We start from the raw sequence: 14639 nt of genomic DNA on the forward strand, positions 1-14639 counted from the left end.
TTAGAGAGTTCTTTATATATTCTGGATATATATTCTGGATATAAGTCCTTTGTTGATATGTGTGGTTTGTAAATATTTCTCTCCAGCTCATTTAATTTTAATAAAATGTTTTCTTTAGTTAATTTCTAGAAACTTTCATTATATATAATTATGCTGATTACTTGCTACTTAAGCTCAGACTGGCTCAATTATAAAGAATATGAAACCACAAGAACAAAATTAAGCATGGAATTAATTAATTTTTAAAATGTTGCTGGGCAAAAAAGTTCCAGTAATTCAACAATTACCTGTCAAAGAATGTGGCCTAACATTCATGTTCCCTTATTTTCTGAAATCCAATATTTATTCATTGAGATTTTGTGTGGCAGTATGGTAGTGCTGGATTTGAATCACTTATTAGGCCATGTGACCATTATCAAGTCATTTAAGTTCTCTAAGCTTTATTTCCCTCATCAGCAAAATATTTTTGAGAGCATAATGTAAGATAATGTTTGTAGAGTACTCAGCACACAATAAGTACCTAATGTTAATATTTTTAAATGGTGGTAGTAATTCTTATAAATTTAAAAATCAAATAGCATATGAAAAGAAATGCAAGGGTGCTGTTGCAAAGCACCAGAAATCTTTTGATTTTTATAAAGGGTATTTATCTGGGGTAAAAGCTTAGCGTTACAAGGCCTTAAAGAGTCCAACTCAGGTTACTTTTCTCATCAAAGTCTATTGCCACGTGTTGAAGCAAGATGGCAGGTGATATTTGCAAGGGTTCAGCCTTCCTCTCTCAAGGCTCCATGAGTCCAGCTTCTTCTGATCCCAGCTGATGCTGGAGGGCTCCTTTCTTTCAGGCTTCTGGTCTTTTCAGCTGCAAACTATCAAGTGAATGGCTCGTCTCTCTCTGGGCCCCCACGATCAAGTTCTCTTTTCTGTCATGTCTATGGAGCTCTCTCTGTTCATGTGCATCTTCTTCTGTGTGTCTCTATGATTGAGTGCCCATGTATATAGCCCACAAACTGAGTTACCCTCATGACGTGGTTGAATCAAAGCCCTAATCTTAACATAATTTCATCAAATGCATCTCAGTGGAATCGAATACAATCAAAGGGTATCATGCTCAGGGGAACTGCCAGTTTACAAATATAATCAATATCTTTTTGGAATTCATAAATAATATCAAACTGCTATACCTCCTTAAAAAACACCCAAAAAAAGGAAGTCTGTTGAATGAGTGAAAGTGAATACACAAGTTAGATAAAATCTAGAAAAGTATTTGTCAAAAATTCTAAATCTTAGCTGCCAGGTTAAGGCACTATAACTTTAAAAAAGTAAAATCATTAAGTAGTAGCACATAATAAAGGAACAAAAGAACAAGAAAAGTAGAAGAAAAGTGGTACCACAAGATGTGATTACTTCAATAATTTCAGAATCTAAACAAAACTTACCTATGTTATCTGGTATGGTCAGCTATTTATCTCTTGTATGTACATAAGGTTGGCAGTGTGAGAGGGAAAGAAAGGATTTTGAAGTAACTGGAACACACAAGAGTAGAAATGGAGGTGATAAAAGATGAAGACCATGTCAAAATATCATAGCTTCCAGTTTCTGTCTTGAGAAATAAGAAACTTTAGATTGTTACAACAGCATCTACCATCACACTAACACCAGCAGCATAACAAAATTCTAGTTTAACTGTTTCGCATTAGAAAACTTATGAATATATGATTTTTTTAAAAAAAGGTTTAATCCATGATAGTTTCATTAAAGAAATAAGGAATGTTTAAAAACAATGGTTCAGTATTTATTCAAGTCCTTATACATCAGCAGAAATAAAACTGGTTTCAATAGAAATGGACATAATTTACAGTTATACAATGTACTGTTAAAACATGCATGAGAATAGTGGACTAAGCTGTCAGGGAAACCTTTCCCAATCACAACTAACACATACAAATGTTGGGCTAACTATAAAAACAATAATAAACTGTGAAGATATATAGCCAAGCTCAAAAGAAGGTGACAAAAATGACAGAAAGCAAAGTCAGATCAGAAAGAGGAAGATGATGTTCTACTGCCCAGTGAGCTTAAACCTGATATAGGCATTGTGGCTATGGGCTAGGATTCTCATAAGCACATGAAGGAAGAACAGAAGAGCAATCAGTGTAACATGGGGAAGCTGGACTGAGCTCCTATATATAGCTCAAAGTATTAGTGTTAGGAAAACTCCATGAAAATAGTAGGGAGAAGCAGATGTGGCTCAAGCAGTTGGGCTCCTGCCTACCACAAAGGAGCTGCTGGGTTCGGTTTCAGATGCCTCCTAAAGAAAACGAGCAAGACAGTGAGCTGATGCGACAGGGCAGTGTGGCAAGCTGATGCAACAAGACGACACCCACAAGATGACACAATGAAGGAGACACAATGAAAGATACAACAAGCAGGGAGCAGATGTGGCTCAAGAAATTGGGTGCCTTACTCCCACACAGGAAGTCCAGGATTCAGTTCCCAGTGCCTCCTAAAAAGGAGACGAGCAGACACAGAGAGCACACAACGAACAGATAAAGAGAGCAGACAGTTAGTGCAAACAAAGGGGGGTGGGGAGAAATAAATAAAAATAAATTAAAAAAAAAAAAAAGAAAGGAAGGAAGATTACCTCTGTCTTAGGACAGGCTGGGGTTGGGGTGGGAACAGAAAACAAATCTCTAGACCCATGTCATGTCCAGATGTGCATCCTGAATTCTATACTACCCATGAAGTATTGGAACTGAAAGTCAAGAAATTAACATAAATAAATTGCTCCAGAACCACTAAAGGACCTGGAGTCTCTAAAAGAAGCAAGTCTGAAACCACTGTTTTCACAAACCAGAATATCTATGGCTCCTACAGAATAAACACCAGCAACTGAAAATAAGCTCATAAAGGAAAAACTAAAAAACATATATATATATGTATGTGTATGTATGTATATAGATATATACACACACACAGGGAAACAAAACACCCCAAGAGGTAGCCAGCAGATACACACACCGAATTAACAGGCTTACTGAATTTGAGATAATATAAAATAAATACATTTAAAACTATAAAAGAGATAAAAGAAAAGCCATAATAAGAGTGATTAGACAATATGAATGAGAGAATGTCTAATTTATGTTAAATAGGAGTTCCAGAAGGAAAGAACAGAGATAATAAGGAAGAGGAAATAGTTTGTGATTCCACATTTAGAATTTCCTAGAATAGAAGACAGTTTTCAACAGCAAAAAATAATATGCTCAAGGGTGCTTGTCAAAGCACTGTTTTCAATAACAAAAAATTAGAAATGATCAATCCAATAACTAAAGTTCAATCATCAGATTGAAGAAGCAGCCTTAAGAAGTACCTTAATCAGAAGAAATAAAAACAAATGTAAACTCAGACCCATCGTAACACATCATTAAAATATAACATCAAAGACTAAGGAAATCTTAAAAGCAAACAGAAAAGGGATTATTAGAAAAAAAAAAGACATTATACTGACAACAATAGATATTACAAGACAATAAAGTACTATTTTCAAAGTGCTAAGGAAAAGTAACTACCGACATAGAATTCTATATTCAAGAAGCAATGGTAAGTTAAATATTTTCAAAGAAAGACTGAAAGATTTATTACACTTAAACCCTGCCTGAACTATCTACTAAACGATGTCCTTTAGGATGCCAGTGTGAAATTAGATTTTTAAATCTATACAATAAAATACATAGGATTACAAAGGAAATAAATTCTACTGAAATACAGTTATTTAAAAAGCAAATTTGTGACTTAGTAATATAGGTAGTTCTTTATTCATGCAAAAATAACAAAATGTAGCTGCTAGAAACACATAATTCTAAAGTGGTGATGAGTATAAATAATTCCAGACTTGTGCAACAATTGATATGGCAGGAAAACAGCTTATTTCTATTGAGGACAAAGTCACTGGTTCTACTCATATAGCTATATTTCTTTTGCCTACATTCAAAATTGAAGGAAATTTTTAGTCAGAATTAAGTCAAATAAAGATGTAATCCATCCCCCTACCCCAGACTCTGCATTCCAGCCATGAATAACTTGGGTGTCCACCAACCCCAATTAAGAACCTATAAGTTAGAGGATAATTGAACCCAGAAGTAATATAAGCTAAAAAATAAATAAATTAAAATGCCAGTAAATCTAAACATGCATTTTTAAAAATAATAACAATTATAAACATGAGGGGTATTAAAAACAAGATAGAACTGTAATACAAGAAAACAATATCATAGCAGGTGGGAACATGAAAGTTAAAATAGGGAAGCAGACTTGGGCCAGCGGTTAGGGCGTCCGTCTACCACATGGGAGGTCTGCAGTTCAAACCCCGGGCCTCCTTGACCCGTGTGGAGCTGGCCCTTGCGCAGCACTGATGCGCGCAAGGAGTGCCCTGCCATGCAGGGGTGTCCCCCGTGTAGGGGAGCCCCAAGCGCAACGAGTGCGCCCGTAAGGAGAGCCGCCCAGCGCGAGAGAAAGTGCAGCCTGCCCAGGAATGGCGCCGCCCACACTTCCTGTGCTGCTGACGACAACAGAAGCGGACAAAGAAACAAGACACAGCAAATAGACACAGAGAGCAGACAACCGGGGGAGGGGGGGAAATTAAATAAATAAATAAATCTTAAAAAAAAAAAAGAAAGAAAGTTAAAATATTCTCAGGTCCTTTATTGTTTAAAAGGATAGAGATATGAGTATCTTTAGAATTTTGAGTCAAATAATGCACGTTGATAATTTAAAGGAAACTACTAAAACGAGAAGAGGGTTAAGTAAAACAAATCTCTGTCACAAAGCAAATCAATTATTTTTAACTCTGGTGGCTTACCTGAGATTCCAGAACCTCCAACTTACGTTTCCTTGCATGAAGAGCTTTACTTGGAAAAGCCCAATAATAATTAGACGTTCCAATCCTCTCACAGTCAACCATACCGTCATCAACCAAGCTTTGAAGAACTTCTTTTACTGACATAGCAGCTGAGAGAGATAATTTTTAAAGACTCTACGTTAAGAAACATCATAAATAGAATTAAAAGGAAAATAATTGATGAAACTCTTACAACAAACACTACAGAAGAGTTAAGTTAAAAAGTAAGAACCCCTTAAAAATGAAAAACAAAAAAACAAATACATTTGTATGGCCAATAACAAGAAAAATGTTCAACTCCACTAATAATCAAAGAAATATAAAATAAAGCAATGAGATGTGGTTTCTTGACTACAAATTTGAAGAACACCGAAAATAAGTTATTTTTAGTTTAGATGTGGCCTGAATTAATAAGGTTGGGACTTAATCCTATTTCTGGAGACTTTAGGAAGAGAAAGGCACTGGGAAGAGTCAGGGAAAGCATGAGGAAGAATGAGAAGCTGGAAGTCAACAGAACCCAGAAGAGGAAGGAGAGGACATGGCCACATGACAGGAAGGCCAAGGAACCCAAGGAGGGGTGGCCAGTCAGAATACTACCGACCACAGGAGGAAGCAAGCCTTCTAGGCTCTGAAACCATGAACCAATAAACTCCTGTTGTCAAGCCGTCCCACTGTGTGGCATTTATCATAGCAGCCAAGAAACTAAGACACATGTCCTTTCCTTGTCAGAGACAGAAGGGGAGAAGCACATAGACACAGAGGGGAAGGTCATGTGTACAGGAGGCAGAGATGTAATGATGCAGCTACAAGCCAAGGAACTCAGGTATTGCTCACAGCCACTGGAAGCTGCAAGAGAGGCATGAAACAGATTCTAAGAGCCTCCAGATTCCTTGATTTCAGACTTCTGGCTTCTAGAAGTGAGAGGATAAATTTGTGTTGTTTTCAGCCACCACACTTGTGGTAATTTGTTACTGCAATCCTAGAAAACTAATACACCAAGTAAAGACACAAATTCATATTTAACGAACCCTAGAACACTCATGAATAGTTTTTACTTCTTTTGAAGTAAACTATATAAACAAATAATGTGCATTTACTATATAAGTATATATATATGTATATATGTACAGTCCCTTTTCATGTTCCTAGAGCAGATACTCCAAACACGAGAACCTTGGCCGTGGCCCATGGACATCATGTGGGGACTTTAACTGAGCATTTTTCACCTCTAGAAATTTGTTTCCCATAAAGTAAAAGACTGTTGCAGAAATGATGATTGATATTTCACCAAATATTTCAGAACACTGTCCATACTTACTAATGCCTTTCTCTTTGGGAGCAATCTTCTCCATGTCTTTTAATTGAAATACATCTTTCTGTTTAAATGGGTTAAAAAAAAAAGATTAAAAAGATGTATTTATTCTCTACTATATATTTATATGCATCCTGCTCATAAAACATTGTATTAAAAATATTATGCACATTATATTAAAACATTATGTTAAATGTAACACATAATATAAAACATCATATTTTAAAAACATGGCCTGGAAATGAACAATGTGATAGGATCTAAGAATTTTAGAGCTAGAAGAAACTTTGCAATTGTCTAATACATTATCTTCAACAGAATTTGAAATGGAAAGACTTTTGCATGAACTTATAATTCTTTAAAGTACTTGAAGATCAGAATATCTTCCCATTGAAGTATAAAACTAGTTATGGTATATCATTTAACATGAGGTAATTAGCCTTCCTGACACTTTTATTCTAAGAAGACATATACAATACTTTGGTTATCCTATATCATACTTAACAAATTTATTATTTCTAACCAAAAGCAAAATAGATAATTGTCAAGATTTGTTACATTTAAGGTTTCATGGAAAATTCTATCAGTCATTCACCTATACAAGTTCTACATCCATCACATGCAAGACAAAACATTACAAGAAAAGATACATATTTAAGCCTATAGTCAGAAAAAAAAATCTACATAGAATAGTCCTTTCTTCTTCTAGTAAACCTTGCCTGAAGAGGTGAAAAGAATTTGATAACAAAAATGAAGTATTTGAAAACACAAGTAGTATTCAGTAATTAGAATAGAATTGTTATTATTGAAATCTTGGATCCATTTCTCCCAAATGAAACTTGAAAATGCTTCAATAAGATGAAAATTAGACATTACAAAAAATAAAAACATCTGCTCACCCAAAGAGCAGATAGATGAATATATATGTGACAAAGCAAGTAGAGTAAAATGCTAATAGCATAATCTAGGAGTGGGTAAATGGATAACCACTGTAAAATTCTTTCATCTTTGTGTATATTTGAAAATTTCCTTAAACAAAATGTTGGGGAAAAAGTAACTTCATCTCACAACACCTAAAACTTAGTAAATTAAGAAAAACACTAAGTCTTTGGACTTCGGGAAAGTGTGACATAAAGTTTTGAACACCTGGGAATAAACTAAACAATATGTTAGGTCTCAGAGAAATTACTGGATTTAAGCCTCTAACGCATTAGAAAAATCAATTAATCAGACATATTTGTAGATGCTTTATATTCCACAGAAAAGAAACATAAATCATTAAGATACCTGTCTACATGTCATCATTGAGAAAACCCTACTTTATAGGATTGATGTAATTAAATGAGATAATCTAAGCAAAGTTCTTGGAATAGGGTTTGGCATCTAGTAAGCACTCAGTAAATGTGAGTTATGTGACTTGTTTTTATTATTTTCATATAGAAAAGAGACACAATCAAATCTATACTGCAGAATGATAATTCTGATGCCAGTGTAGGATAGCCTAGACAGAAGAGATTTATATCTGCCTGCAGTGAGATGTGATTCTCTACACAGTAGCTGACAGGAACCACAAATATCGGTAGAATTTTGTCTATTCTTAAGGAAACTGGCCAGTATTAATCTCTAATGAAGAAGGTGCAGTTAACACTAGATGACATACTAAACATGAATATTATGCAAAATACTAAAAATCTTAGGGAAAATGACTTACCGTCTCAAAAAATATTTCCATCATGCGTGCTCTTTTTTCCTCTGCACTCAGTCCTTTTTTCTTTGACTAAACCACAAAAGGAAAAAAGTAGGCACAGAATTTTAACACAACATGGTCTGAAAAATTAATAAAATTTTATGCATGGTTATGTAAGATCCCAGCAGAAGTTTGATACTCTCAGAGCCAGGACTGAAGACCCATTTTGAAACTATACTGCCAAATGCGAACTTTTGTGGTAGGTATTGCCAGTAGAGTAAGAATTTTGATTGCTGATAAGCCTGGCATTTTGTAGAAATTCAATATTTATCAAATGAACCAATGATAAGCCAATTCACTTACCTTCAAAAGGGTTACAGCCTTTCAAAGAAAATACATAAGTGTAACTACTTGTAACTGATGAACAGCTACACGCACAATTTGCTATACAAATGTTAGGGACAGCATGAACTAATTCTATTCTGGGGAGGGAGGAGAATCACCTAGGAGGGCTTGAGATGAAGAGGATTTGGGCAAATTAAGAGATCAGGAGAAAGTTGTCCTAGGCAGATCACACAAAGCCACACTGAAGAATATGGTATACCCCAGAAAGACAAGCATTCTAGGATGGTTACTATACAGCAGGGGTTCTTAACAAGGGATCCATGAGCTTGAACTGAAATTCAAAAAAAACATTATTCTTGTAGGGATGTGGTGGTATGGGTGTGATATATCTATTAACTAATACACAGTATAGTGTAGAATTGGCAAGGGGTCTGTGGTTTTTACCTGACTGGCAAAAGGGTCCGTGGAACAAAAAAGGTTAAGAACCCCTGCTATACAGGATATAAAGGGGGAATGGCAGATGAGATGAGAAAGGTTGTCTAGGGCCAGATCATAGGAGGTTGACTGTCCAGTCAAGGAGAGTGGACTTTATTTTAACCATGGGCAGCTAAACTTCAAATGCAGGAGAGTATCAAGATTGAGTTACGTTTTAGTAAGATCATTACAATAGCAATGTGGAGGGCAAGCTGAAGGAAGGAAGAATTTATCCAAGTGGAAACGGAAGTCTACTTCAGACTCTTACTATGCTGTAACTACCCTTTAACCAATTTGAAATTAATATGTAACTGAAATGTGTAAGTTAATAAATTTGACTATATATTGAAGATCAAGGATAAATATATATTTAAATTTTAGGTTTAAATTAAAAAAGGGGGCCAAATCTCAATGCAAAGATAAGCAGGAAAAAAAAAGATAGCAAGAACTATCATCTCCAGTACTCTAGTAATTAGATTCTACATGATCTGTATCTTTCTCAAAAATTGCATAGAATATAGGGGAACATAAATTGTTTAGAAAGAACTTCAAAAACACATTATACCACTTAAAAAGCCGAGAAGGGAACGGGTATGGCTCAAGCAGTTGAGCACCTGCTTCCCACTCTGGTTGGGTCCCCAGTGCCTCCTAAAAACAAGAAAACAAACAACAAGCAAACAAATGAAAGAACCAACTCAGGGGAGCCGATGTGGCTCAGTGGTTGAGCGCTGGCCTCCCACATGAGGTCCTGAGTTCAATCTCTGGCCCTGGTACCTCAAAAAAAAACAGACAAATAAAACAATTAAAGACTAGTCCTATGCAATTGGAAAGCATGAGCCTACAAAAAATGGGGGAAAGGATTTGGAATTGTCCCAGAGTATCTGAGTCTTCTTTCTCCTTACAGAATCCAAAAAACCACTCTTTTTCCACAGCAATAAGAATTACCAGGCACTTTAAGTGAGTTATATGGGTAAATAAACAGCCTCAAGGTTTATATTTTTCTCTTCTTCCTCTACCTACTCTGAAACACTGCTGTTCACCAGGCTTGATCTCCTTATTTCCTCACACCTTTCCTTTGCTCTATATCTGTTTTCGTGGTTTTAACTAATGCTGATACCTTGAATCTTAACATCCCTCCAAGTGTGCTTCTGAATTTCAAATTCATGTATCTACCTGCCTGCTGGACAGACTTCAAACAGTAGCTTCAAAACTGAACTTTCCCTCTCCCACACCTCCACTCCAAAGCTGTTGTTCAGGATTGTGAGTCTCACTTAGATACACCTGGTTACTCAAGCCAGGGGCCCTGGCAGTCATCCTAAACTCCTTCAGCTGTTACCCCATTTCCACACTATCACCAAGTCTTGCCAATTTTAGCACTTAACCACTTCTCGAATCTATCCTCTCCACCACCTCACTTTAGATCTTCATGATCTCTCTCCTCTAACATACCTCCAGTCCTCTAGTCCCACTTTCTGTTGGACCCTCTTAAATCCACATTCCATACTGCCAACGGGCAAATCTGACTATGTCTCTACCTTGCTTAAAACCTTTCAGTAGCTCCCAAACTTCCAAAAGTATCCAAGTATCCCAGAAGGGTATATAAAGCCCTCTTCACCTGACTCCAACCTACGTTTCTCAGCCTCTTCTACCACTCCACACTACAGATTTTACCAAAGCAATATCAAGAACTAAGCAACCTAAACTGTGATACAAAAACTGCTTGTTAATGCTCCATTCACAGCAGGCTCTTTCCTGTTTCTGTACCTTTTTTAAAAAATGCTGTTCTCCCAATACCTAAAACACCTTATTCCTCTTGCCTACACAAAACTACAAAACATGTCCCAAGACTGAGTCTAGCCATTCTCTCTACAGGAGGAATCCTCTTAGGCTGTCATTCCCTAAGTTCCCAGGACACACCTTCATCATTAAATCCCTTCCTATGAATGAAAAGATGTGTTTACTTGTGTCTCAGCAGACTAAAAAACTGCTTCAGAAGCAGAACTGCCTTTGCCTTCCCAGGCCTTAGTGCTGGGCTGGACAGAACAGACAGAAAGACCCCCTCAATGTCAGGTTCATAATTGCACTTTGCTTTACTGTGCTTTGCAGATACTGGGTGTTTTTTGTTTGTTTGTTTTTTTTTTTTTACAAAATGAAGGTTTGTGGCAACCCTGAGTCAAGCAAGTCTATTGTTGCCATTTTCCAACAGCACGTGCTCACTTCGTGTCTGTCATGTTTTGGTAATTCTCACAATATTTCAAACTTTTTCATTCTTATTACATCTGCTATGGTGATCTGTGATCTTTGATGTTACTACTGTAATTGTTTTGGGATGTCGCACACTGCACCCATATAAGGTGGTGAACTTCAAAGATAAATGTGTGTGTTCTGACTGCTCCACTGATCAGCAGTTCCCTTGTCCCCCTCCTTCTTTTCGGGCCTCCGTATTAACTGAGATACAACAATATTGAAATTAGGTGAGTTAAGAACCCTACGATGGCCTTTAAGTGTTCAAGTGAAAGGAAGAGTCGTAGGTCTCACTTTAAATCAAAAACTAGAAATGATTAAGTTTAGTAAGGAAGGCACGTTAAAAGTCAAAACAGTCTGATAACTAGGTTTCTTACAGCAAACAGTTAGCCAAGGTGTAAATGCAAAGGAAAAGTTCTTGAATTTTTGCCGATATGGAGGAAGTTTTAGTTGGCTGGATAGAAGAGCAAACCAGCACAAGATTCCCTTAAACCTAATCCAAAGTGAGGCCCTAACTCTCTTCAGTTCTCTCCGAAGGCTGAGAAAGGTGAAGAAGCTGCAAAAGAAAAGTCTGAAGCTAGCGAAGGTTGTTTCGTGAGGTTTACAGAAAGAAGCCATCTCCATAACATCAAAGTGCAAGATGAAGCAGCAAGTGCTGCTGTAGAAGCTGCAGCCAAGTTATCCAGAAGATCTAGCTCAGATAATTGATGAAGGTAGATACACTATGCAACATTTTTTCAATGTAGACTAAACACCTTCTATTGAAAGAAGATGACTTCTAGGACTTTCATAGCTAGAGAGAAGTCAATGCCTGGTTTCAAGGCCTCATGTTAGGGGCCCTCTTGTTAGGGGCTAACGCAGCTGGTGACTTGAAGTCAAAGCCAGTGCTCTTTGACCATTCTGAAAATCCTAGGATCCTTAAGAATTATGTGAAATCTGCCTGTGCTCTATAAATGGAAGAGCAAAGACTGGATGACAGCACATCTGTTTATAACATGGTTTACTGAATGGTTTACTGATTAATTTAAGTCCACTCTTGAGAAAAAAGGATTCCTTTCAAAATATTATTTCTCATTGACAATGCACCTGGTCACCCAGGAGCTCTGATGGAGATGTACAACAAGAGTAATGTTGTTTGATGCCGGCTAACAAAATGTCCATTCTGTAGCCCAATGATCAAGGAATCATTTCCACTTTCAAGTCTTATTATTTAAGAGATACATTTTATAAGGCTATACCTGCCATAGATAGTGCCTCCCCGGATGGAGCTGGGCAACATAAAATGAAAACCTTCCAGAAAGGATTCACCATTCTAGGTGCATTAAGAACATTTGTGATCCATGGGAGGAGGTCAAAATATCAACATTAACAGGTTTTGGAAAAAAGTTGATTCTAACCGTGGATGACTTTGAGGGGCTCAAGACTTCAGTGGAGGAAGTAACTGCAGATATGGTGGAAATAGCAAAAGAACTACAATTAGAAGTAGAGCCTAAAGGTGTGACTAGATTGCTGCAATCTCATGATAAAACCTGAACAGGTAAGGAGTTACTTCTTATGGACGAGTAAAGAAAGAAAGTGGTTTCCTGAGATGGAACCTACTCCTGGTAAAGACGCTGTGAACGCTGTTGAAATGACAACAGAAGATCTGGAATATTATATAAACTTAGTCGCTAAAGCAGCAGCAGGGTTTGAGAGGAGTAAATCCTATTTTACTGTGAGTAAATACTATCAAACAGTATCACGTTACAGAGAAATCTTTCATGAAAGGAAGAGTCAAGTAATGTGGCAAACTTCATTGTTTTCTTATTTTAAGAAATTGTCACCACCACCCCAACTTCAGCCACCACCAGTCTAATGAGTCAGCAGCCATCGACATCAAAGTAAGACCCTCCACCAGCAAAAAGATTATGATTCACTGAGGGATTAGATGATGGTTAGCATTTTTTTAAAGCAGTAAAATAATTTTAAATTAAGGTTGTTCATTGTTTTTTAGACATAATGCTATTGCACACTTAAAAGATTACTATACAGTGAGTGTAAACATAACTTTTATATGCATTGGGGAACCAAAAAATTCATGACTCACTTTATTGTTATGGTCTGGAAGAAAGCCCGCAACATCTACAAGGTAAATCTATATCTAAAATCCCTAACCCTAAAATCTGAGGGTGCTCAGACTCCAAAGCCCAGCTGGCCCTCAAACACCCACCACACTCCCAAAAATACAATACAGAATGAATTAATAGTAAGAATTCTGTGATAGCCATGTATTGCCCTGCCTGGAGAGATCAATCAGGGAACCTTCTGGTAGGCGAATCTCATGACACCATTCTGACCTGTTAAGTAAATCTAGGTGGAGAGCTAGAGTCCAACAATGCTTTATTAGCCTCCATTCACATCTCTGCATATCTGACTAAACCAAGCAAGAAATTCACAACCATTTAAAAGGCTGCTTCATCTCATTTCTCTAGTTTAGTGATTGTCACACCCAGCTATACAAGAGAATCATCAGGGGAACTTTAAAAAATATGAATGCTCAGGCATATCCCATAACCAAACCACTGAAACAGACTCTCCAGAATGAGGCCTGGGCATGTAGCAGGTGCTTCAATTGTGTCCCAGATTTGAGAACACTGCTTTTCTCAGCCTAGAATGTGGAGGTCATGGCAGGAGTGCCATTAGGCAGAGGGAATACTTAGTCTGTGTCTGCTTCGGCACAGATCCTGAAGCTTTAGGAAATGCTTCTAACATCTTGGTATTAAAATCAGCTCCCTGGAGAATCCTGTAGACTCCACGAGAATCTGCCAACCAGAAGCAGGCAATGAAAATCTAGTGTCCTGGGGCACATACTTTTAGGAAAGTTCTTATTATTCAGGGCAGTAGCTCTGAGTAATAGCTAAGAAATGGCTAACTCATTCATCAATCTTTTTTATGACTAGAGATATTTTTTTTATTCTTAACCACAACAGGAGAGTACCATGGCCAGAAATAAAAGAACTAATGTAAAAGAATGCCATATTAATATCTTTATTTTAAAATTTCCCCAAAACAATGAAAAAGGGTTCATTTAGTACTCGAGACTAAGAAAAATCCTTAATAGTATAAGTTAGAAATGCAGGGAAGCAGATTTGGCTCAACCGATAGAGCGTCCGCCTACATGGGAGGTCCAGGATTCAAACCCAGGGCCTCCTGACCCATGTGGTGAGCTAGCCCATGCACACTGCTAATGTACACAAGGAGTGCTGCACCATGCAGGGGTGTCCCCTGCATAGGGGAGATCCACGTGCAAGGAATGCGTCCCACAAGGATAGCCACCCTGCACAAAAAAAGTGCAGCCTGCCCAGGAGTGGCACTGCACGCACGGAAAGTTGATGCAGCAAGATTACGCAACAAAGAGCCACAGATTCCTGATGCAGCTGACAAGAACACAGGCAGACAGAGAGGAACACACAGTGAATGGACACAGAGAGCAGACAATGGGGTGGGGGGGGGTGGGGGAAGGGGGGAGAAATAAATTTTTTTTTAAAATGCAGGGAGCAGATGTGGCTCAAGCAACTGGGCACCCACCTCCCACACAGGAGGTTCCATGTTCGGTTCTCAGTGCCTCCTAAAGAAGACAAGCAGATGCTGCAATGAGCAGATACTGCAGACTCCGCAACCAGGAGACCCTGCAACGAGCA

General features: G+C 37.6%; 1 protein-coding gene across 1 annotated transcript in view; it reads right to left on the minus strand.

The window, feature by feature from the left end:
• MND1 (meiotic nuclear divisions 1) overlaps positions 1–14639 on the minus strand; it is a 95926-nt gene that overhangs the window by 78131 nt on the left and 3156 nt on the right. Inside the window, exons 2-4 of the mRNA XM_004471447.5 lie at positions 7921–7986; positions 6216–6273; positions 4859–5007 (exon numbers count right to left, since the gene is read on the minus strand). Of these exons, the coding sequence (XP_004471504.1) occupies positions 4859–5007; positions 6216–6273; positions 7921–7986 (273 nt within the window). The remainder of the gene's footprint in view (positions 1–4858; positions 5008–6215; positions 6274–7920; positions 7987–14639) is intronic.

This window comes from Dasypus novemcinctus, chromosome 1 (genome assembly GCF_030445035.2).
Source record: "Dasypus novemcinctus isolate mDasNov1 chromosome 1, mDasNov1.1.hap2, whole genome shotgun sequence".
Lineage (NCBI taxonomy): Eukaryota > Metazoa > Chordata > Mammalia > Cingulata > Dasypodidae > Dasypus > Dasypus novemcinctus.